The sequence below is a fragment of the Cololabis saira genome, chromosome 5 (genome assembly GCF_033807715.1).
Source record: "Cololabis saira isolate AMF1-May2022 chromosome 5, fColSai1.1, whole genome shotgun sequence".
NCBI lineage: Eukaryota > Metazoa > Chordata > Actinopteri > Beloniformes > Belonidae > Cololabis > Cololabis saira.
This window is the reverse complement of record NC_084591.1, coordinates 35,408,461-35,431,287: the sequence shown is the minus strand read 5'-3', so window position 1 is coordinate 35,431,287 and position 22,827 is coordinate 35,408,461. Positions and strand designations below refer to the sequence as shown.

Genomic DNA, 22,827 nt, shown 5'->3' with positions numbered 1-22,827 from the left:
CTGCGGAATAAATAAAGGCGGACGGGGTGTCTTTGGGGAGATCTCTATCAGAACTATCACCGTTACTCTGACACAACACATGCAGGCGAAAGCAAATAGCAATCAGATTTGACTGCCGTGACATTGCTAAGATTTTGTTGCATTTCCAAGTACCTTTTTTTGACGAACGAAAATGCAAATTTCTCCCAGAGTGGCTGTAAGAAGAAAAAAAAAAAAAAAAAAGCCTATTTCTGTTTCTCAGTGTATGTTTGCTGGCATGAGCATGTAAATCTGTCCTCGTGTCCTGCGAGAGTTGTGAGAGGGGTCCGCGGCGGGGGAGGGAGAATGATGGGCTTCCCAAGCCGCACTGGCATTCGCCTGTCTCTCTCTGTCTCCGATAATTGATTTAACTAAAAGCCTCAATAGTGACCTCATTTTGGCTTGCATAACGCCACCCAACTGCCAAAAGTGACTCGTCTGGGAGGCAAAACTCAGTAAAAGCATTGCCTCTTCTGCTTAAGACGCTCCCATGTGCTGTCAGCATGCCGCTCTTTTTCATCTCCTCCCCTTCCTCTCCCCTCCCTGTGTGCCTCTCTCCCAATAAAGATCAAGAGTGAATGTTGTTCTTTGGTCTGCCTCATCCTAAGCCCCCTCTCTCTGTCCTTTGCTGTGGCAGGCTGTGACGACTTGATCAGCTCCATCTTCGAGTTTGGGAAAAACTTGTGTTCTATGCACCTGTCTGAGGATGAGATCGCCCTGTTCTCTGCCTTCGTGTTGATGTCTGCTGGTAGGTGTCACTCACAGCATAAAGGGGGTTGGCAGGGGGGGGGGGCGCTGGCTCCAATCACTCACCACTACAATGCACACTGCTGCCCCTGTATTCATTTCTCATACTTAGTAGCCTGTACCAGCTCAATTAAGAGATTTGCATTTGTTTTACAGTAAATAAAGTTGTGACAATTTCCCCTCCAGACCGGTCCTGGCTGCAGGAGAAGGTGAAGGTGGAGAAACTCCAGCAGAAAATCCAACTGGCTCTGCAGCACGTCTTGCAGAAGAACCACAGAGAGGACGGTATACTCACAAAGGTACAGTAGTTACATACTCCACCTCATAAGCGTCGTTGAGATCTTTTAAAAGTGCTATATAAATAAAATTGATTTTTATTATTATCTGTTATCGCCGAAAGTGCTGTTTTCAAAGATTGCTTTACTGTTGTAGCGCTGCGTTTACGATAATTAGCCACAGTCAGCAAACCACTTGTAGTATAATACATCAAATGGGACATATTATTATTATTATTATTATTATTAATATAAAAAAAAACACTTTTCTGGGATTGAGAACATTTCTACCAACTATCTTGTCTTTCGTTGGTGCTGCCAAAATCTGAGTTCAGATTTTCCGTGTACTGTGACATCACAGACCCAGATCAGAACAGACTCATCTTTATCTCCTGTTACTTCAGTGAAGGCACACTCAGCTCCACCAGCTCCACCAGCTCCACCAGCTCCACCAGGGTCTGGGGTAGCCGGTGTGGCTGAGGGACTCCCTCCATCCCTACAACCAGCTGCTTTGAACACAGCTGTAAATGCATGCTTGAAAAGAGTGCTTTTGTACTAAAGCGCTGTATCTTCAAAGCACGACACGGATATTTTTTAACATTTTTTTTTGTGGGGGGTATAATCTGTGTCTTTCATGTGTACATAGATTTTAGGGGAAAACGTTCACAAGTTAGAGAAGTAGCATTATATCAGTCGCACCGGCTCCTTAATATAAAGTGTCAAGTTTTCCTTGTGCCTGAGCGCTTGTCTCAATATTTACAAGTCTGTTTGCCCCTGTGTGGGACGGGAAACACTGTAGGGAGGAATGTTTTTCCCTACTATTGCTCCATGTCCTTGCCTCCCTGTGAATCTCAACAGCCTGTCTCCTCTCTCTCCACAGTTGATATGCAAAGTGTCGACACTGCGAGCGCTGTGCAGTAGGCATACAGAGAAGCTCACAGCTTTCAAAGCAATATACCCAGACATTGTGCGTGCCCACTTCCCCCCCTTATACAAGGAGCTGTTTGGATCAGACTTTGAGCAGTCCATGCCCGTTGACGGGTAGCAGCCCCCTCCCCTCCCCCGAGGAGCCAGTGTGCCCACCGTAGGGGAATGTGGAGGAGGAATCTGAGACACTTTACTGGTGCCCTGCACAAACCGGAGCGGACAGATGGCACGCTGTTCAACTTCTTCTTTTACATTGGAGGGGAGGGCATTGGGGAATTGATTGTCAAGGTTTACTTTATTGAATTTTGTTCTCTTTTGGAAGAAATGTGGGATCCAACACCCCCACGGGACATGAAGAGGAGATAGGAACAAATAACTTCTGTTTGGCTGAACTTGACTCTCTTATGCGCATTATTGCAATGGCAGTAAGTCCGTGTTCGTTGGTTCGTTCATTCAGTTTTCACCAGAATTCAAACCCACTTGTCTTGAGTCATCGGTGCATACAAACCGCTAACAAAACCATTTAGAAGATGACGACAGCAGTATTATTTTCAAGCTTGCACTCCTGAAACAATCCTTAAAAAAAATAAAAACCTGTCATCTTCATACAATATATAACGCCTAAGTTGAAATACGTAGCTGATAAAATGCGCACATTTTGGTCAAGTTCAGCCACTTTTTCTCTTTTTGTGTTCGGCCGTAATTTTTTTTCTCGGATGCAGTGCTTGGAACGAAAACTCGCAGCAACGTTGACGGAGGTTCCGTTGGCATGGTGATGCAATTGGGGCCTCTCTACGGACAATCGTTTAAAAGAGGAAAAAAAATATAGAATTCTGGTAATTCTAATGAAAACACAATGATTTTAGTTGTCAAAGACTCCATCCACCATTGTTGCATAGTGAAATCATGTAAGGCCATCTGCTATTAATCTTTCTCTGGACAGGTGCCCTGGAAAAGCACCAACACAATGAAAAGGGTCCATTCCACCTGTTTTATATAATGTACTACAGGGTATATGGTCATAAGTACTTACTATACAGAAAAAAATAATGTTTATAGAATCTATTTTAAATAACATGTATGATATCGGTAGTTAGACCATTCTTAATTGTTGAATTGATAAGGCACTTTTATTTCCACCTTTCTTTAATTTAAGACTTGTATATTTACCTAGTGATGTGTTGCATGTGCACAAGAAATACAAGTTGAATCATGGTCACAGAGGTTAGTCCTGGGAGCTGCAGATGATACAGGTCTGGAAGTGTCGGGGGCATTTGTCAGGATGGCTGCTGCGGCTGCTGGACAGCGATCACAGAGGCATGGACGAGAAGGCGAGTTTAAGACACTCCCTCCACTTTTTCTTTAAAATCAAATAGAAAGATAACTGATACGCCCTTTTAGTGGAATGCAAATTAACTCTGATCGGGCCTGGCTGTTTGACTTATTCTCTTAGATTGACAGAAAATAGTGTTTTTATAATTATTTAGACGTTTGCGATTTACACACTTTGAAGAACATTAATTTCCGAACTATCGGTTCCCTACGTTACTGTGAAATACAGAATCCACTGTATTGTGGAGGTTGAAAAAAAAAAAAAGAAAACAAACAATACAAATTAGATGTACTCCTGGGAGAAAAGCCATGTGGTTCACTGAGAAAATACATTTGAAAAAAAAAAAAAAAAAAAGATCCGACTCAGACTGTAATCCAACGTTTCCACCTAGTGGACGATAAAGGAACGACATGCCAGCGTGGCAAAGGGTCCACGCTATATACTCTTAAAGCACATTATTAAAACAGTTAAAATGTTTTTTTTGTTTTTGTTTAGTTGTATTTAAGAGTGACTTTCAGCCTTCTGGCCGCAGCCTCAGCCCAGCAGCGCCTTACAGGACACGGAAGAAACAGAGAAGGGAAATGAATATTCAAAGCCTTGTCTGGTAGTAAAGCTTCTATTTTTGTAACTTGTTTTGGTTAATAAACTCATGAAAGAGAACGAGGGAGAGAAAAAGATGTCAGGTAGCACTTAACTATATCCCTGCAATAATTAGAGTAGCTGGTGTTTGTATGATTAGGGGAGAAACATGAAAACGGTAGGACAAGTGCTATTTTCAGAGCGCTTTGTTGTTGTGCTTCTGTTTTGTTGAGTGCGTCTTTCTTGTCATCAGTGTGGTAGTAAAGTGGTAGAAAAAAAAAAAACCCTGGATGTGCCAAACAGTTGACGTTGCTTCTGCTCTCCAGTCTACTCGTCTGTTATGTAGAATGGATTCCTAAGACATTCCAGCAATCGCAGTAGCGGCTTCTAGAAATATCTTTTTTTGGAAGAAAAAACAAAAAAAAAAGGAAATAAAAAAGAAAACCTGATACCCCCTTTAGAAACCCAACAAAGCATGTTAACACGTCTGTCACCAACTGTAACATAGAATCCAATTTAGTTTTTTGTTGTTGTTCTGTTTTGTGTTTGCACACTATCATTCCTCCGCCGTGCAATGTGTGCAAGGCGTTAGCGCCTTGTGTTGTCACCCCTCAGGGAAGAGTTTCCTTTATACTTTCTGTTTGAGAAGACATTTGTTTGTGTTCATTAGTTGGTTTTTTTTCTTCTTCTTTTGATTGTTTCAGGGATGTTCCATGGGAAGTGATTTTAATCTATGATTTGAAAATTCATCACCGAGTTGTTCAGAATTTTCTGTTTCTGATGTCCAAAGGGGGCCTTCAGCCGAGTTTAAAGATACTGAAAAAAAAAAATGGAAAAAAAAAAAAAGTCGTCTGTGACAACAACAAACCCTATCACTTTTACAAACTGCAAAAACATATTCCTGTCACACAAAACAAATCTGTTTTGGTTTTAAATGGTGTCATCAGGGTCTTTGCAAATGATTACCCTCTTTGTTAGAAAACCAAATATTCTTATGCAATAATAAATCTGTTTTTGTTTTGGCTTATAGTATATATGCTGTACCTGAGTAATAATCTCTATTTTGATCCAATTCTGTTTGGATATGCACAAGCCCTCCATGACTAGTTAACCTCAGTCTCAGAGCAAAAGAAACCCAGTCTGGAACACTGCGAGACAATCCAGGTTGAGGGGCCCCAGTGGCCCCGGCAAGAGCAGCAAACAGAGGATGAGGTGTGAACGCTCAGGGAGTAAAGCTGCCTGCTTTCCTCTGGCGCTGCGGAGCATTCGATTCACGCTGTTGTGAATTTACGAGATCTGAAACCGTTCAACCGCTACAGGAGCTTGGCTGAACCTTTAGGCGTAGCACGCTGGACACGTAGCTTCTCTTCAGGAAATGAAGAAGAAATGGAGATTTGGCTGATTTCCTGTTAACAGTTTGCAAAAAAAAAAAGAATCTTTTTTTTTTTAAAGCTTGGTTTGATATTGCTCAATTGTTGCATTAACAATTCAATATTTTGACAAATATGATGAGCGACAGTCTGCCACCAAAACGGTTCGCTCATCACGAGGTGAAAATGCGCTCAGTTCTGCTTTTTGTTCGAGTCCAAACAGTTGAGCGGCTCGCCACGTGCTCTACAAGACGCAACAAGCAATATGCCTTGTGTTACAATTACGGGTCTCCACACTGCAGTCATCAGCCGTTTTGATTGACTTCATTCGTTTAAGCTCCAACGTTTGTGCTCGGTTTACAACAGGACAGTTGAAAGCTCCATCGGTCTATTTTCATCTTATTTACTTGTGCGGTTGCAATAAAGGCAGGAGAACGGAAAAAAAACGGTCATCAAAAATACAGAAAGTTCACCCTTATCATTGCCTGAGAAGTGATATTATTCTGTGTATTCTCTTTTGAGTTATCCCGGTTTAAGTAAGTGGTTGATTCTATGTGTGCTATTCAATCAGTGTATAGTAAAAGGTCAAATGTGCTGGTCCTTCTGTCTCTGCTCTGATGTCTGTTAAAAGAAAAAAGAAGAAAAAAAGCAAGAGTGTGTATGTGTGTGTGTGTGCGTGTGTTTGTGTTTGTTCTCACAATGCGTGAATAAAATAAACCCCAGACAAGGCTTTAAAAATTACAGAGGAGCAGGGTTATGTGGATGACGAGGTTTTGATTTTTATTTTGGACTTCTTTTAAAGAAGAAAAGGAAGAAAAAAAACTAAAGGAAGCTTTTGGTAATGCTGAGCTTGATCCATCCGTATTAAGTGTAGGTTATAAAAAGTGTGACATAATGCTCTTTTTCAAATTCAAGGGCCCGCAGAACTCTGTGGGGCGGGCGCCGACTAGCTATCGGCCGGGCCAGCTCTGCTGTGAACTAAATAAAATAAGTTCTGGGCTCTAAATCGCAGAATTAAGCCCTTGTGACCGCGAATTGTGAAGATTGGCATTGTGTCACGCAGTGTGTTACCCTGAATTATGAGTCGTCATTGCATTTTAACAAAACTCATTTTCCAAAGCACAGGTAGCAAGAGTTTATGATAAAAATTATGTTTAAAGAATATGTTCTTCTGTTTTTTGTTGGGTTTTTTTTTTTACAAAAAAAAGTGAGAAGCAACTTTTAGCCATAATTGAATGTCAAGCAATAATATATGTCAGTGTATTATTTCTCATTCTTTTGTGCATAATAGTCTTTTGAGCATCTGCATGTAAATACACCTCTTATTTATCACTATTTGGTTTATTTTGTGTTGACTTTGTGGATGTTTTTACATTTCATCTGTATATTTGACCAGTTCTGTTCCTAAGTGGAGAACGTAGAACTTGACATGGCCTGTATGCTGTATCTTATTTTCTCCCTCTCTCCCTCATTCTCAGCTGTTTATTCGCCATATTTAATATTATTATTATTATTATTATTGACCACATGTATAAAGGTAGCTCTGTAACTTCTGTCTGTATAAGTAAGAGGAAAATACTGCTACTAAGGCCTCCCCCAGTGAAAATATTTATCCGTTTGTCACTTTCACCATATTGTATGATAATTGTTTCTACTTGGCTTCCCTTCTTTAGGATTAGTTTGATAGCGATAGGGTGTGAAGACATTTATTTTGTGTTGCCCTGATGTGTGGTGCTAGGTAAGTTAATTTTTGTGAACCAAGTATTGATTCCTAAGCCTGGCCGCCCTATAAGTTAATTAACTGCATTGCCTATAAATGTATTATTGATATTAGGACTCAATTAATAATAATGACTATAATTAAAATGATAGTGGTAACAATTACCCAGCCAGTACCTGTATCAGTGTGCTAGCCCTGGGGATAAGGCACTTTTTCTTTTCTTTTCTTTTTTTTTTTTTGACTTATAGCAAAACTAGAATCTGCTAATTAACAAAGTATTTAAGGTTGCTTTTCTGATTCATGGAAAACTGATATTGAAACTGAAACAGCAGTATTGTGTCTTTTCTTTGTCTGATTGTAAAAAAAAACAACAACCACTCGCTGAGGTTTAGTCGGTCAGGTTTTAAGACGCTGTTTACCTCCAGCCCGGGTTCGGTTCCGGGTTCGGTTCCGGGGGCCTCCCTATGCTTTTGTTACCCCCCAGTTTTTAGATTGTCCCGAAACAAGCAGCTCCTTCAGACCAGCGGCGTAAATCTTTTCCACCACATGAAGTGTTGCGAAAATGTGCATGAAAGAGTTGCCATAGCAGACGAAGTGGCTCTTCTCTACTCTGTAGCAGTTATTATCAGTGAGAATTTGCTCGCAATAAAACACACGCATCACACTGAGTGCCTCTCGGTGTAACGACACGCATACGTGGTTTTGATTGTCCTTTTTCTGTGGGTTTTGTTCTTTTTTTCCAGACGTGTACCGAAGTGACTATGTATTTTTTTTAAATGAGGATGAATTCATGCCCTCACTGGCTTAAAAAAATGTTGTTCTTCATTTTTTTTCCTCCATGTGTTGTTGTTCTCACCCGCGTTGGTGCGCAATGTTGAAGGGTTTCACTGAGCAGACGGTCCTGTTTTTCGAGTCCATCACATCCCCCTACCTTGGTTTCAGAAACTGGGAAGTTTTGTTTCACGTTGGCCCAAAAATGGTCAATCAATGCTCGCGGATAAATATTACTGAACTGTTCACTTGCACTTTTTTTCTGATGATAAAGCGAAAGCTAATGAAGCCCCATGTTTTGTGTTTTTTGTTTTTAATTTTCTATTTTGTGGTTTTTATTTCACTGCGAACAGAAGATTTACTAATCCATTGTGTATGAAGTATTTGTATGTGTTTGTAAAGCAGGCGTACAACACATGTTGATTTTGATTTCTTTACTGTTCTGTGTGAAATGTGTGTCGGGGCAACTTCACACGTGGGGTGGGCGTTGGAGCCTCATTCAACGCAAAAACGAGTACAAAGGAAAGAAAAGCCCAAACGAGTGTGTGGTTGTCACAAATTTCTTAGTCACATGTTTGCTACTGACGTTAAATGGGGACAGATGATCATGTACCTTTTTATCCAGCTCTTTTGAACTCTCTTTAGCAGGTAGTCTATTCACAAACGTAGTTTTGCTCCTCCTTGTCTGATTCTTAAATATTGAAAATAAGTATTTTGATTCATTTTGTAAATACAGCTGTAAAGAAAAATAAGAAATTTAATGTTGTCTTTTAAATACTTTTCATTCTAATATGAATGTTGTTATATTGTACTTAGAAACTGTACCTTTAATATTACCTTTATTAAAAGTGCATTGGACACATCGATTTTAGATGTGCTTTATGTGCTGTTATCCCATAATAAAATTTACCGCTTGAAATGGGCTTTTTTTCCTCCCTGATTGTTGCCTGTCTCTCCGGTCTGCTCTCCATCCATCTCGCTCTCGTGGCAAAATTGAACAAATAGCATATTTTTAAGCTGCAATCATCATCAGGCCTAAATGATGTAAATTAATCTACATTTAATCAATCTTCTCTTACTACATAAGAAACATCAGATTATGTCAGAATTGAAATACATCTGAGAAATATTCTATTGAAAAAGAAAACAATGAGCAGGTTACTTGGATGACTTGTATAAAATGCAAAAGCATAACATTATGCCAGACTACAAAAACTGAGCTAGACTAAAACAAGTCACTGAAATCTGATGTAAATTAAACAGATCAAAATAAAATGGTTTTTATAACGTGTTAAGGAATCAGTTTTTATCTACCTACCACATATCTGAAACATCTACCTTTTCCTGATAATTGCCTATAAGAAGTTTTTATGAAGCGATATACCGGTACTGTATAGACTGCAGAGAGTGATAAAGTTTTTTAATAGTTTCTTTTTATTCCCTTAAGTATCCACTAATGTCATCTTCATAAAATAGGTGTAATAAAGTTCTTATTTTGTCAATGTTCATTTAAAACGTGACAACTTAGAATTGTCTTGATGTTTCTATCATTCATGTATCCTTCAGTTTTATGTTTTGGTTACATTTTTAAGGGAAGTGGTGGAAATGCTGAGGACGGATGTAGACATGGGTGTAAATTAGGATTTAAAATGAAAGGAACAGTCACGTACCTTTCAGTTCTGTATGGTTTCCTACATCAGAACACTGAATTAAATTAGGTTAGTACAATTTAAGGTATCATTGCATGACATACTACACAACATAATTGCTTATTGAACAAAAACATCAAAAGTCAGAAGCAGCTCGCAAACACTAAGTATACACCCTCACCGTTTCCAGAGAAAATCAGAAGGTAAGTAGAAACCAGACCCTGCTAATCACATGCACTTGATCGAATAACTAGGTTCAATTATCTCCTACGAAAGCAGAGGTTTTGGAAGATAACTTATTTGACTATAACTGCACAAAAATATTGTTTAATACAATGCCCAGCAGAAAGAACATCAGCAATAATCTTAGTGAAGAAATTGTTGCTGCCCCTTAATCTGTGAACGGTTCAAAGGTCATTTGCAGACAAGATTTAAAATAGTTTTTCCCCCAATGTACAGAGATACATTGTGCAAAAACCATATAGCACATAAACATAACAATGACCAAGTATGATGGTGGAACCTGATGATCTAGATTTGTTTTGCGGCCACAGCTTGCGGTCCTTAATCCGGTCATGAACTCCTCAGTATCTAGAGTCAAATGTACTGTCATCCCTCCAACAGCTGAAGCTTGGCCAAAACTGAGCCATTCAATGTGACAATGATCCCAAGCACACCGAGTATACAACAAGACCCCCAAATCCAGACGTCCACCCTGCTGGAATCACCTTAAGAGAGCTGTGCACAAACACCCACAAACCTCAGTGAACTGAAGGAATCTTCTGAAACCACAGTGAGCTAAAAGTCCTCCACATCACTGTAAGAGACTAACAGAAAACAATGACTTCAAATAACTCCTGCTAAAAGAGGTTACCTAAGCTTCAGACACAGTCCAGTATGTCACTGTATGTCACACTGTTTTCTTTTTGACAATGCATTTATCCCATCTTAAGACATTGTTATTGTTATTAATTTAGTCTGGAAAGGCATCCTATATGATAAAAACAAGTGCACATTCTTTCTCAAATGTCTACATCCTGGTCGGTCCATCAACCTATCTGTTTTGAATAACATTTTCAGATTTTGATTAATTTTACAGACTATATTACAATCTGTTAGGTTACAGAACATATATATATTGTATATCTAAGATTATATATATATATATATATATATATATATATATATATATATATATATATATATATATATATATATATATATATATATACTGTATATATATATATGTATATATATATATATATATATATATATATATATATATATAATCTTAGATATACAATATATATATATATATGTATATATATATATATATATCTTAGACTATTATATACTAGTCTAAGATATGCTTTAATATAGAATCCAACAAAGATATTTATTAGCCTACAAAGTTGGTATGTTATATGTAAATATTTCAATTCGTAAAAACTTTGATATTAGCTTAATTTCAGTTGTTGAAGGTGGAGAATTACATTGGAAATCTCATCCTTAAGGGATTAGTGGAAAAGATCATTCAAAGCATTTGCTGATAGATAGATAGATAGATAGATAGATAGATAGATAGATACTTTATTAATCCCGAGGGAAATTCAAATTTATAGCAGAAAAGGAAATAACGTTGAGGAAGAGATTTGTCTTAAACTGATAAGGTTAACATGATGTGGGCTGAAGATGCAGGAACCATTGTGAAGAGTTCACAATATCACATTTAAACAACGCAAATGAGCACAGAAATATGAAATTGTGTGGAGGAGGATGCAGTACAGATCAAATCCACACGGGGGCAGCAATGTGCACAAAGTGCTTTAAGGTCTTCACTATTTTCACCAGACGAAGAGTGTCGTCCGTCCAACGTTTAGACACACATGTCATTTTTTTTCTCCAAAGTGTATCTATCATTTGTATGGACTAATAACAGTGGCAGTAATGGAGATGACATGGTAAGTAGCATTAACGCTGCTGCTCAATCTGATGTTTGTTTTGTAGATTCTGCTGCACCTGCTTCCCAGCTAACGCTAACAAACGAAGCTTAAAGTTGGTTCTTTCTGTTCTTGTCTGTTAAAAATGTATCTAACCGAACATTGATAGCCATCAAATAAGCTTTCGAGGTTCAACCATTGAAAAAAAATCTCAAACGGTTGGTGGATAAATGTGGATAAAGCTGTCACTTAAACAACACTGATAATACTTTTAATTTTGAGTGAGGATGAAGGTCCTAACTTGGTTTACGGTTTAAATTTGATCCAAAATTAAGCGAATTTAAGTTATTCATGTTTTTAGTCTCTTTTATATCCTTTAGCATAATGTATTTTTCGAGTCAACTCAACGTTGCTCCTCATAATAACCCAATTTAACTGAAATTTGCATCGACTTAAGTAACTATTTCCCGTTATTTTGATTGTATTCAATACTGTACGATAACTACACACTGGCACCTGAATTACTATGGTGTTTATACACGTGTTTGACTTGTTAAGTGACATCTGTACCTCCTCCTAGTGCTTTTATTGTTAAAAGCTGCAACCGGAAGTTCCTTGTGTTATCTGAGAAACAACAGCACGTGGTTTGTTTGTGTATCTGTATGTCCAATACAGCTATGGTGTTGTACCTCACCAGGGAATGAGGACCACTTTGCTGCAAGATCTCAGTATTTTTTTAAAGTTTCAAACTGTAATAGCCAGCTTGTGGGATCTATTATTTGTCAAAGGTTTTCCAGAGCAGAGCAGGTCATGAACCTCCAGCAAACCCATGGGCACCCAAAGCTTATTACTGGAAGTGAGAGCATATTTGATCTGATCCCACAGATGAGCTGCAGCAGAAACTGCTGAAAACCTCACTTGGAGCCTTTGTAAAGAGGTTCCAGAGTCAGAAGTCGTTGCACTGGAGTCTATTTATTGTTGTTTTTTTCCCCATTCCCTTCTTTATTAAGCAGCTTCTCTGGAGACTGATCTGATCACCTGATTTGACTGTGTGTGTGTTTATGCGCGCATCGTAGACCTGTGAAATGATAGCAGGATGAATCTGTGATCGGCATACCTCTCACAAGGTTGAAAAAGAAAATCCCTGATTCAGATCTGCATGATTTGTCACTACTGCTAAATTGGGCTATTCATAATCACAAAAAACAGTATCCATAACTTTTGATTAGTCTGTTAACAGACAGAAAAACAAACCAAGCCAAAGACATAACCTCTTTTGGCTATAACAAGCGTGTCATAGCAGATGTAACCTGTAATGGCATTGGTATTCTCTAATGAGATAATATGTTCTGGCACTCAATAAGATTAGTAAAAGAATAATTTTCCAAACTGACAAAAATGTGATGATATTGACTTGGCTACCCAGTTCCTCCGATCTCAGTCTCTCTGAACATATTCTGGATATGCTGGGGATGTAGGTCCTTTACGTTGAGGCCCACCTCACAATTTGTATGATTAAAGGATCGGTCTCAAACTAAGTACTTTTATATTTAATACAGATCACTCTCGGTAGTCTTGTGGCGATTATACATCTACAAGTTAAAGCTGCTTCAAAAACCCAAGCAATTACATAATTGAGGTTGGCTGACTTTAACTATCTGACGAGCCAGATTGTGTATGTAGTTGTCTATCATAATATTGGACATATACTGTCATAAATACTTTTACTATTAGATGGTAAAAATCCTTAAGTCATATTGTAGCCTAATGAAAATGTAATATTTAATCCTCTCTGCCATTGAATAACTTTGGTTCTTTACTTTAAAGACTGGATGGACAGTGTCTTTTACACATAATTATTACATCCTAGTTAGATATCAGTTTTTTGTTAAATCTACTCCTTTTGCACAGATTTTTACTCAGTAGTGACATATTTTGAAAAAAGCAAAGGATGCGGATACTTAAGTTATCCACTATTATAGATGAATCTTTTGTGTACATTTTCCTACATCAGCACAATGGATTAACCTGTTAACCTCCTCCGTTTTGTAAACACAAACAGATATTAGTGTACTCTAATAATAGGATTGGCTCCTGCAGGAGTGCTTGCACACAACAAAGCTCTTTAATATTATTTGCTTTCTCCCTTAATTACAGGGATGAGCACCCGCCGCCTGATGGTCCTTTCTTTACCAGGGATCTCTATGAAAAACACTCTCTCACTCCTCATATCAGGGAACTTTGGGCCTTTCTCCAAAGGTTTGTCAGTAAATTTGTGTCTCAAGTAATACCTGTGTTTATGTGAAAATTTGTCACTATTTTGTGACACATACTACAGCTTTCGTATGTATTTCTTTCCCCCCGTAGTCCTATGCAGAATTCCAACATGAAACAAGAGTGTGATGTCGAGGCTGCAGAAGCCTCCAGCTCTCTTTCCATAAAAGATGCTGCAGAGTCTAAAGACAACAGTTGCATCAGCAGCCAAGTGTCCTGTTGGGAGAGCTTTGATAGTGATTCTTGTGAAGACAATGGTGCTAAGAGCACAGACGATGGTAAGAATGGTGGAAAAACCAGAGTAAAGAAGGAGCAGGTTGAGACTGGGGCTGATACTGCGTATCCTGAACCCAGGCAGCCCTTTCCCTGCCTGTCCAGCCTCTCCAGCACAGAACAGAGCACATATGTTGGCTATTTAATGAGGAAGAAAAACAGGAATCCTCCACAGGTACAATAAATTATCTTTGTTCTCTTTTTCTTATTGTGGGATTGAGTTTTCAAACAATGTCTTTTCACATTTCAGAGGTTAAAGACACGAGTAGAGAGTGAAGTCATGCAGTTCATGAAGTATTTGCAAGATGTGGCTAAAATGTCTGCAGAGGACTACAACTTCATATCACAAGGAGCTGTGCAATACTCAGAGGTACCAAGACTGCAATGTGTACACATGTCATCAACTGGAATAAATAAAAGAAAACACAAAGCCCAAAATCTGTTTTTTCAGGAATTCTTCGGGGCCTGTTTAGAGCACATTGGGACACTTCCTCAGTTCTACCAGATTCACGAGATGACCAGTTTGACGGGGGGAACGTTCAATCCAGGGCTATCGCTGACCTTCGAAAAACAGCTGTTGGCTATGGTAAAGCTCTCCCTCCAAGTGGAGGGTTATGACTGAGTTTTCTTTATTGTACAGAAACATTAGGCATTTTTCTCACACTTTTCACTTCAAGTTTTGAAGTACAAGAATAGTCTCCTGGTGTTGAATAAATTTGCGTATTTCCATATTTGTATCCTTTATTTCTCCAGGGCAGTGTGAATATTACGGACCACAAGATAGTGCCTACTGATGCTCAGCTTGCATCGGATTATCAGACTGTTTCATCAGAGTATCCTCCAGCTAAAAAGGCTAAGGACATGCATGCTGTAAGCAATTACCCCCCTCTCTGTACCTCTCTCTCTTTCTCTCCCAATAAAGTGAGTCACAGATACTTTACTACTGGAATGGGATTTGTGACTGCAGGTCTCTTATAACTCAGTTTCTTGCAATTTTCACAAAAGCCACCAGGGGGTGTTTATGTCTCGCTCTGCAAAATCTGGGATGATGTGGTTTCTGCAAGATGTCATTTCTCACACCGTGCTGTCGAAGGTCATTTAGCTGTCAACAGTAAAACTTAATAATAACTTAGTAATGTGTTGTTGCTCTCCCTCTCCAGATGATCAGTAATGATGGAAACGCAGAGAAGCTGAGCGCTTGTTACGAGCCTCATGTCTGTCTGACTCGGGATGCTTTGCTGAGGCTTCTGGACAACCACGGCCCTGACTTTAGAGAGCAGTGGGAACTGCCTGTTTGTGTGAAAGTAACCCCTGGAAAAGGTACTCGTGCAGTAGCATTTAGGTTCATTGATATTAAATAAACACTTGCCTCCGATGAGGGAAAAGGCAAAGGGCATAATGTGTGAGTTTTGAAATGAAATGACCTCCGGGAATTCTAAACCTCAGAGGATAAAACACATTGTTTTATCCTCTTCTATTCAAGCGTTTAGGACTTTTGGGTCGGTGATACCTGAGGGCCCCTCCTCCGTTTTAATGTTTGTGTGTCTTTTTCTCTTTTCTTCACTTGAGTGCCATTTTCGACGCAATCAAGCGCCCAGTTTTAATGTACCTGTAGGGAAGAGTAAATGACTGCTCTAACAGCACATGCTGCAGCACAGGAGAGGCAGCTCCTCGGGTCAGGACTCAGCTGTCTGCAAACGATAAGACACATCCTGGTCAGAGAAAACAGATGAACAGTTTAAAGATGTCATCTGTGCTTAGAGGGAAAGAAAACAACTGTAAACAGAGGAAGTGGCTTTGGTTCGCTTCTTTACCCGGTACTTTTGTACATGTACATTGTAAAGCTTGTTCTGCTGATCTCACAAAATTCATACCTAAGGAGCCCTGGATTATTTTTATTTATTTATTTATTTATTTCGTTTCGTGCATGGTGGTCAATCTACACACCCATGACCGAAAAGGAGCAGGATGAAGACAAGTCTTATGTTACCTGCCCCTTATTAAATACCAAAACAAAAAGAACAGTCAATGTAACCAATATTTACAAAAATATACACTTAAATAGAACCAACCACAGATATTAATAATACTGCTTAATTCCCAGTCTATTCATGATCATATAACTTAAATATTTTATCTTTATACATTTTTTTGAACCTAAGTGAATTTGTGCATTCCTTTAAATCATTTTGTAGAGAGTTCCACAGTTTTACTCCCACAACCGATGTACACATCTGCTTAAGAGTGGTCCTTGCATGCTGATGTTTGAAATTATATTTCCTTCTATGTTCTATATCTTCTGGATTTGAAAAAACAAACAACTGCTGTAGATTACTTGGTACTTGATTATGAGGTGGACTGCTGATTTTTTAGAAAAATTTAGAATTTTAAATGCACCTTTTTATAGTGCGGAACATATGGTAAAGCATCAACATGCATGAATGTTGCCACGACGACTCCCCACCAGTCAGGTAAAAATGAAGGTCCTCTCCGAGGAGAGAGGGAACATCTTCAGGAGCCAAGAACAGAACTTCACTCTTGTTCTGTGATGAGGAAAAACTTGTAATCCATGTAATTTTAACTTGCTCAGTAGCAGTGAAATAGTTGGAAGAAAAGAAAGTTTAGTGTGAACATATTGCAGAATTGAAACAAATACTGGGGTTTGGTTTTTGTTTTTAATTGAAAGGCGTCTGTAAATACATTATACGGTTTATACTTAAAAATAAATGGTTTCACATCGACGGTGTACATTAAATCTACTTGTGCGTGTCGGTTGATACATTTTGTTCTTTGGCCTCATTATGGTGCCATTTGACAAACGTTATTCATCTCCTATGTTTTATTTACAGTCAATAATCGGCGGAAGACTGTTTACATCGACTCGCCCCTCCTGAAGACTGAAATGCCGGTTAGAGAGAGGAGTCGTATTTACCACCAGGAGAGTCTGAAGCTCTCCGTCATCAACAGTGGAAGCAGAAATGTATTCCATTTGATGACGGAGCGTCCCGTGGATGTGCAGCAGCTCTTACCGGTATGCTCACAAGCAAATAAACATGGTGTTATAGCGTTTGTGGTTTTTCTACACGTGGCCTTTTCTTAATTCATTGTTTATATTTTTATACAAGGAGGGTTCGAAGCGAAGTTGTGTGGCCGCAGAAGACAATGGCCTCAACTTTGAGGTGGACCTCTCAGACCTGGAGACATTTGGTGAGACGACTACAAACGCATCTGTAACGAAGAAGGTGCAGAATGAGGAGGATGCAGGAGTTGAAAGGAAAAGCTGTCCAAGCTCTCCACGCTTAAGTGCGACTCAAAGATCCAGTGAAGATCCTGACAAAATGACCAGCAGCTCCCAGGAAGAGATGGACTGCTCTTTGACAAACACGGATAGTCCCGTAACTCAGCTGGCTGTGAGTGAGGCCATTGTACAAAACACTGGACCATCAGGACCGGGCCCTGCACCAGACAGTGATGAAGAGCGAATCTTGACAGCAGACTCCGACGATGAGAAGCTGGTCATTGATGATTGTTCAGCTGCACCAGAGACGCCTTCAAAACCTCTGATTGCACCACCCTCTGCAGACCCACCAGTCACTCTAGTCCCCGATCCCGCCCCGACCAACACAGACTCATCGTCTCCACATAAAGGAACGAGGTCCTGTCGGCAGCCCAAAAGAGCTAAGGTGACCGGAGATCAGCTCGGGGAGATCCTGCGCATGCAAACAGCCATGTTTAAGTCTTCCAGTGAAGCACCGACACCCACCAAGTCTCCCAGCAGACCAGTGGCGCCCGTGGTGCCCGTGGTGCACGCTCATCCAACATCCCTAGTTAAACCCTGCGTGACTTCGTATCTGGAAAGACACCAGCACGAAGATGGCGAGACCGGTGCTGCGCCCCACACGCCTGCAGTCGCAAACTTTCCTGCTGCAGAACACAAACGTTGGTGTTTGTTTTTTTTGTGATCAAATTTTTATTTTTTTTCCATTTTCTGAAAAAACAACATGGGGCATGTATATGATATTTGAACAAAAAAAACACTAATACATAACAACAACAAATGAATAGATAAATGTAATAACAAAAAGCAAATACAAAAACAACAACAAAAAGTAATGCCCATATTATTAAGTAAAACAATGCAAAATTAACACATAAATTAAGGGCAAAAAATAAATAAGTAAATATATAAATAAATAAAAATAAAATCATAACCCCAGACATTACCCACCCACCCTCTGGATCCTATTGAACAAACCCCATTAAGCAGTTTTAATTTTTGCTTATTGAGGTAAAAGGGGGATTTTAGTTATACATTTTAAGCATAACTGGATAACATGAATGTTTCACATCAGTAAAGCGATACCTAAAGAACCTTAATCACATTCAAATTTATGTATGACATTATTTTATATGCAACATCTCCCAAAATAACCTATGATTCCTGGGAATGAACCCATAAATGTTATAGTCAAAGTTCCTCTGGTTAGTTTTGGGTGCAAATTCTCAAGAAAAGCAAATTTACATAAGAGATGGCAGTTACTACCAAGTCATTTAGACAGACCACTAGAAAATAAAAAATGACGCAGTTGAAAACCGATAACCATAATAGTCTTTTTCCATACATAATATTTTTGTATGACACAAAAAAAATAAATAAATAAAATACAAATCAATCATCACCCCCACCCTCCCTCCCTCCCCCGGACCAACCAAATTACGTTATGCATAATTATTATTTTTTTTATCACATTTGCCTTGTATCAGTATATACGCAGACAAAGTACCTATATTTTATGCAAATATACCACATATAAGTACACTTCAATACACCAAGCCAGAGAAGAACACCTTATAAGGTCGAGTACACTTTTTAAAACATGTTTTGGAGCACCTCTACGAATTGAGACCATATATTAATATTCTTCTCTCTTGCACCATGTAACCGGGCTGTCGAGAGTTCCATATACAAACGTTGGTGTTTGTTGATATTTTTTTGTTTTTATTTTTAAGAGGAGTTTGTGCAGCTTGATTAACTTACGTGGTCTTATTGATCCCCGCTCAGAAATACTATCTCAAGAGCTTCAGGCCTGTGCAGAAGACGAGCAGGACTACGAGGCTCCGGCAGAGGGCAACCTGTTCTACAAGCTCTACAGCCTGCAGGACGTGTTGCTCCTGGTGCGCAGCTGTGTGTTTCTGACCCACACAAGAAATGTAGGCAGTGGCCAAAACCAGGTATGCATGTTAACACTGCAGAGCAGTACTTCCATGGAGTTTCTTTTGATATATTACCATAGAAAACTAATGCAATAGGACTATTGATGTTTATCGTATCTCCTCCAATAGCATGTGCCAGTGCATGTGCTGCCAAAGCTGGAATATCAACTCAGTTACGGTGTGGAGTGCCTGACCAGCGGCGAGGCCTGCCAGCTGTGGACGGAGACGTTGCTCCACTCCAGCACAGCCTCTTACACAGGTACAACTCTCATCATTTAAAGTCAACATGGCTGTATGCCTCAAACTGCTCCCAGTGTAGCATTTAAGGAGTATCCCTTAAAAGAATATCCCTTTTAGCCTTTAATTTTAAAGTTCCAGGAAAAAGGGTTGAAGTAACATTGATGTTTTCTTGCTCTTGCTGGGTTCAGAGACGACCACAAGACAGAATTTTCCAAAACCCAGTCAAATACTCTTCAGATGACTCACTGTTCTGCTTGGAACTCTGTAGTTTTGAAGTTTACTTTGTTGCCATGGCTACAGCCACATCTGATTAAGAGGATTGCAGGGAGGGCAGAGCTAAGCTGAAGGATGTTTGAACCTAAGATAAGGGATCTTACAGTTTCAGTTTTATTCCCTTATTACCTCAACGTGGCCGAGTTGCTTTGTTGTAGTTCAGGTCGTCTGCACATCTTTTTCTGTACCTGGCGACCACACCCTACAGTAGATATACCCTGTTTGTTTTCAGTGTTTGGTTGCTACAGAGAAAGACTAGAGAAAACAGCGGAAGCATAAGCGTCTTGTGAAACATCAGGGCATCTCCTCGTTGATGTCATGATGCAATAAACCCGCTAAGCAGAGACTTCCCTCTTTGCTCGGTGGATCGTAGTTCACCGTGTGGATCATCATGTGATAATCCACAGTTGCGTATTTATGGATGTGGTTGTAGGCTCTATAAACACTTCATAATTGAAAGCATTGTTGAAGTTATTCGGACTCTCGAGCTATAGTGGGAGGGAGGGGAAAAGATACATCCTCTCAAGCTGGCAAATGTTGTAAACAGCAGGAATAAGAGCATTGCTTCAGTGCAGCTCTTGATGTGTGTTTGCTCTTGTTGTTCTCTCAATAAATCAGCCTTTTTTCCTGTATGTTTGTAGCACACATCAACGCACATACTTCAAAAGTGGCTTTGCTGAGACAGCTGCCTGATGACTGGAAGCAGAGCATCTCCTGCGAGTTCAAGTGAGTGTTGTTAGAGCAGATGAAGATGCTAAAAGGAATTAAATCTACCCTAGATATGGAAGATGTCATAAGATTCAGTTTATCAATAATCCAAGGCCTTTTATTCAATGGCAGCTGCTAGTTATGTGAAGATTAAACCAGACCGTGAACCTCTGTTGCAGGGTGTGTTTTTTTTTTTTTAAACCAGAACTGTGACCGTTTCAAATCCACAATTTAATTTCCAGTCTGTGGCATCTAGTAAATGGTCGTTATCTGCTCCGTTCAGACAGACCAGTCTCTTCTCTGCTAAATGGTTTTACCAGTTTCACTCCCTTGTTACAGTAGAAATAGATGCATCTTGATCAAAAGCATGTGGTACTTTAGCATCCAGGGCTTTTTTTTAAAGGCACTAAAAGAATTCTTTCGGGATAATGAAGTAATAAGTATTCAAGCAGTGAAACCTAAAATGAACACATTTTGCGAGCTGACTGAAATTTTCCATCAGCTGCACCGTTGAGACACACAGGCGTTAAAATCATAAGAATATTACAGACAAGTGTTTGTGTGATGCCCTTGTCAGGTCATTTCATTGCTGCTTGTCACTGTGGGGGAATTACCTGTAAATTATGGGATGGGTCGTGCATCGCCAGTGACCACCGTCTTGGGGTTTTCAAATGTAGATCTTAAACCAAAGTAGACCCTGAAGCTTTATGATTTCTCTTTTCCGCAGGCCTTCCAAGTCCCTGAATATACTGCACCACCTGCTGAAAAAGCTGACCGGGTACGTTTATCCAGGTTTAATATGTCTTATTGCTCATCTATAAATTGTGAAATTTGCTTTCAGTGAAGATTTTACACAGCAGTTTGGTCCTACAATGATGATTCAAACCACAGAAGGACGTTTATAATGTGCAGTTGCTGTGTCAGAAGGATGGTGCACTGCAACGTTGTCGTGAAGTAGCAGAACACCTGCAGATTAATTGTTTGATTCATTGTTTATTCATATATTGAGAATTGTCTGCACACATTTCCCTTAAAATGTGTAAACCAGTTGACCTTTCTCTGTATTCAGTCTTCTAGCCGCAGGGTAAGTACATGACCGTCTGCCTTCGCTATTGTGTCGGAGGCTTACGCAACCGATTGCTCAGCGACACTCGGTGCATGCGTCACTGTCGGTTTCGTCAGGCAGGGTTCACGTACGTTCCAGTCATCCTTCATGCTGGAAACACAAACTCCTGCAGTGCCACAACATGTCTTTGTCTGTTGATGAGGGTTTGAGTTTGCACACCCCCATTTGTTCTTGTAGGTTGGACGAAGGACAGTACCTGATTGTGCACAAAGCGGGGGACCCATTTGTCACCTTATTAAAAGCGGGTCGGGGGTCGTACAACCTGCAGCAGGTCCACGGCTCTGCTCCACAACCCCCCACCTCTTGCCACGTGCCGTGGATACCCGTCGATCCAGCTGTCGTCCTGCCCTTCCATCGCAAACACGGCCGGGTTCCCTGCACCTTTCCTCCAAAAGCATGCCCCAAGGTTTGTAACCAACACTCACCGCAGAAGCCGTGAAAAAATGAAACTGTTGAGAAGTTGCGGTCAAAGATATCGTCTGTTTTCTTAGTGGACGGGTGGAACCAGGATCTACTACATAGCAGACGTAGTAGGAGATAGATCATATCTGTATTGGCAGAGGCTCAGCGGGGGTGGCTGGTGTTGATTCTTGACACATTCATTGGATTCCTGACTGAAGTTTAACAAAGCGGAGATATTTGCACATCAGAACTTGTTAAACAGCAGATAACACTCATCAGCGGTCACCACTTATTCTCATCCACTTATATTATCTATGATTCTGTTAAATTTTAGTCTCAAATAACCAAAGTAAAGTAAAGTTTTTGGCCCTCTTTTGTACTAACAGAGAGCAAAGGAGGGAACGAACAACTCCAAAGGTGCCCAGAACAGCCAGAGCGGACAAGGCAAAAAGAAGAAGAAGAACAAACAAAAGTACCGCGCAGGCAAGCGCGATCGGTACATCCAAAACCTCATTCAGAAATCAGTTTAAAATCCTCAGTCAGCCAGTCTGATTCAGTATAATTAATGTAACTTAATTTTGAGGGTAAGTCAGAGGATGAGCTGCATTTATCTGTGCAAGGAAGGGAAAAGAGGTTTTACATGATTTGTAATTAAAATTAAATGTGAATATCATAAAGTTTACAGTACAGTACGCAGATTGTTTGAATTTGAACTTTGTTTAATGCCTTTTTATGTAATTTATTTTTGTATGTTCCGTGACATTTCTTTGCTTTAAGTTAATGTTTTGTAAATAAATAAAAAAACAGGTCATCAAGTTGTTATCTGGTTGTTGTCTGTAACATGCAAATGTTGGATTGAGCAGTCTTGAGATTTCCTGTAGGCAGAGAGCTGATGTCACCGGGTTTGTGTGGGAACCCTCCAAAAAGCTTTACAACCTTAGAGTCTAGTTTGAGCTTGCTGCGGTGTGGGGCGGCGGCTCGGGGAGGA

General features: G+C 39.7%; 2 protein-coding genes across 5 annotated transcripts in view; both read left to right on the top strand.

The window, feature by feature from the left end:
• Positions 1–8,647, top strand: part of roraa (RAR-related orphan receptor A, paralog a) — a 209,677-nt gene extending 201,030 nt beyond the window's left edge. For all 3 annotated transcript variants that reach the window (XM_061721829.1, XM_061721828.1, XM_061721830.1), the window contains 3 exons: positions 656–766; positions 952–1,064; positions 1,921–8,647. In XM_061721829.1, the coding sequence (XP_061577813.1) occupies positions 656–766; positions 952–1,064; positions 1,921–2,085 (389 nt within the window). In that variant the 3' untranslated portion in view covers positions 2,086–8,647. The remainder of the gene's footprint in view (positions 1–655; positions 767–951; positions 1,065–1,920) is intronic.
• Positions 8,648–11,247: 2,600 nt separating this feature from the next.
• Positions 11,248–22,816, top strand: ice2 (interactor of little elongator complex ELL subunit 2). 2 transcript variants are annotated; one of them, XM_061721826.1, is made up of 15 exons: positions 11,248–11,350; positions 13,487–13,588; positions 13,697–14,051; positions 14,127–14,246; positions 14,328–14,462; positions 14,630–14,746; positions 15,037–15,196; positions 16,726–16,907; positions 17,005–17,815; positions 18,939–19,108; positions 19,220–19,349; positions 20,245–20,329; positions 21,039–21,089; positions 21,615–21,843; positions 22,226–22,816. In XM_061721826.1, exons 1-15 carry the CDS (start codon positions 11,337–11,339, stop codon positions 22,367–22,369), a joined length of 2,805 nt encoding a protein of 934 aa, XP_061577810.1. In that variant the 5' UTR covers positions 11,248–11,336; the 3' UTR covers positions 22,370–22,816. The 2 variants fall into 2 exon arrangements, with proteins under 2 accessions (XP_061577810.1, XP_061577809.1); XM_061721825.1 differs by having other exon boundaries at positions 17,002–17,815.
• Positions 22,817–22,827: the final 11 nt, after the last annotated feature.

Coding starts and splice junctions, on each gene's coding strand:
- ice2 (XM_061721825.1), top strand. Junction 16,908..17,001: donor ATGTGCAGCAGCTCTTACCG/GTATGCTCACAA, acceptor TTTTTATACAAG/GAGGGTTCGAAGCGAAGTTG. Junction 19,350..20,244: donor CAGCACAGCCTCTTACACAG/GTACAACTCTCA, acceptor GTATGTTTGTAG/CACACATCAACGCACATACT.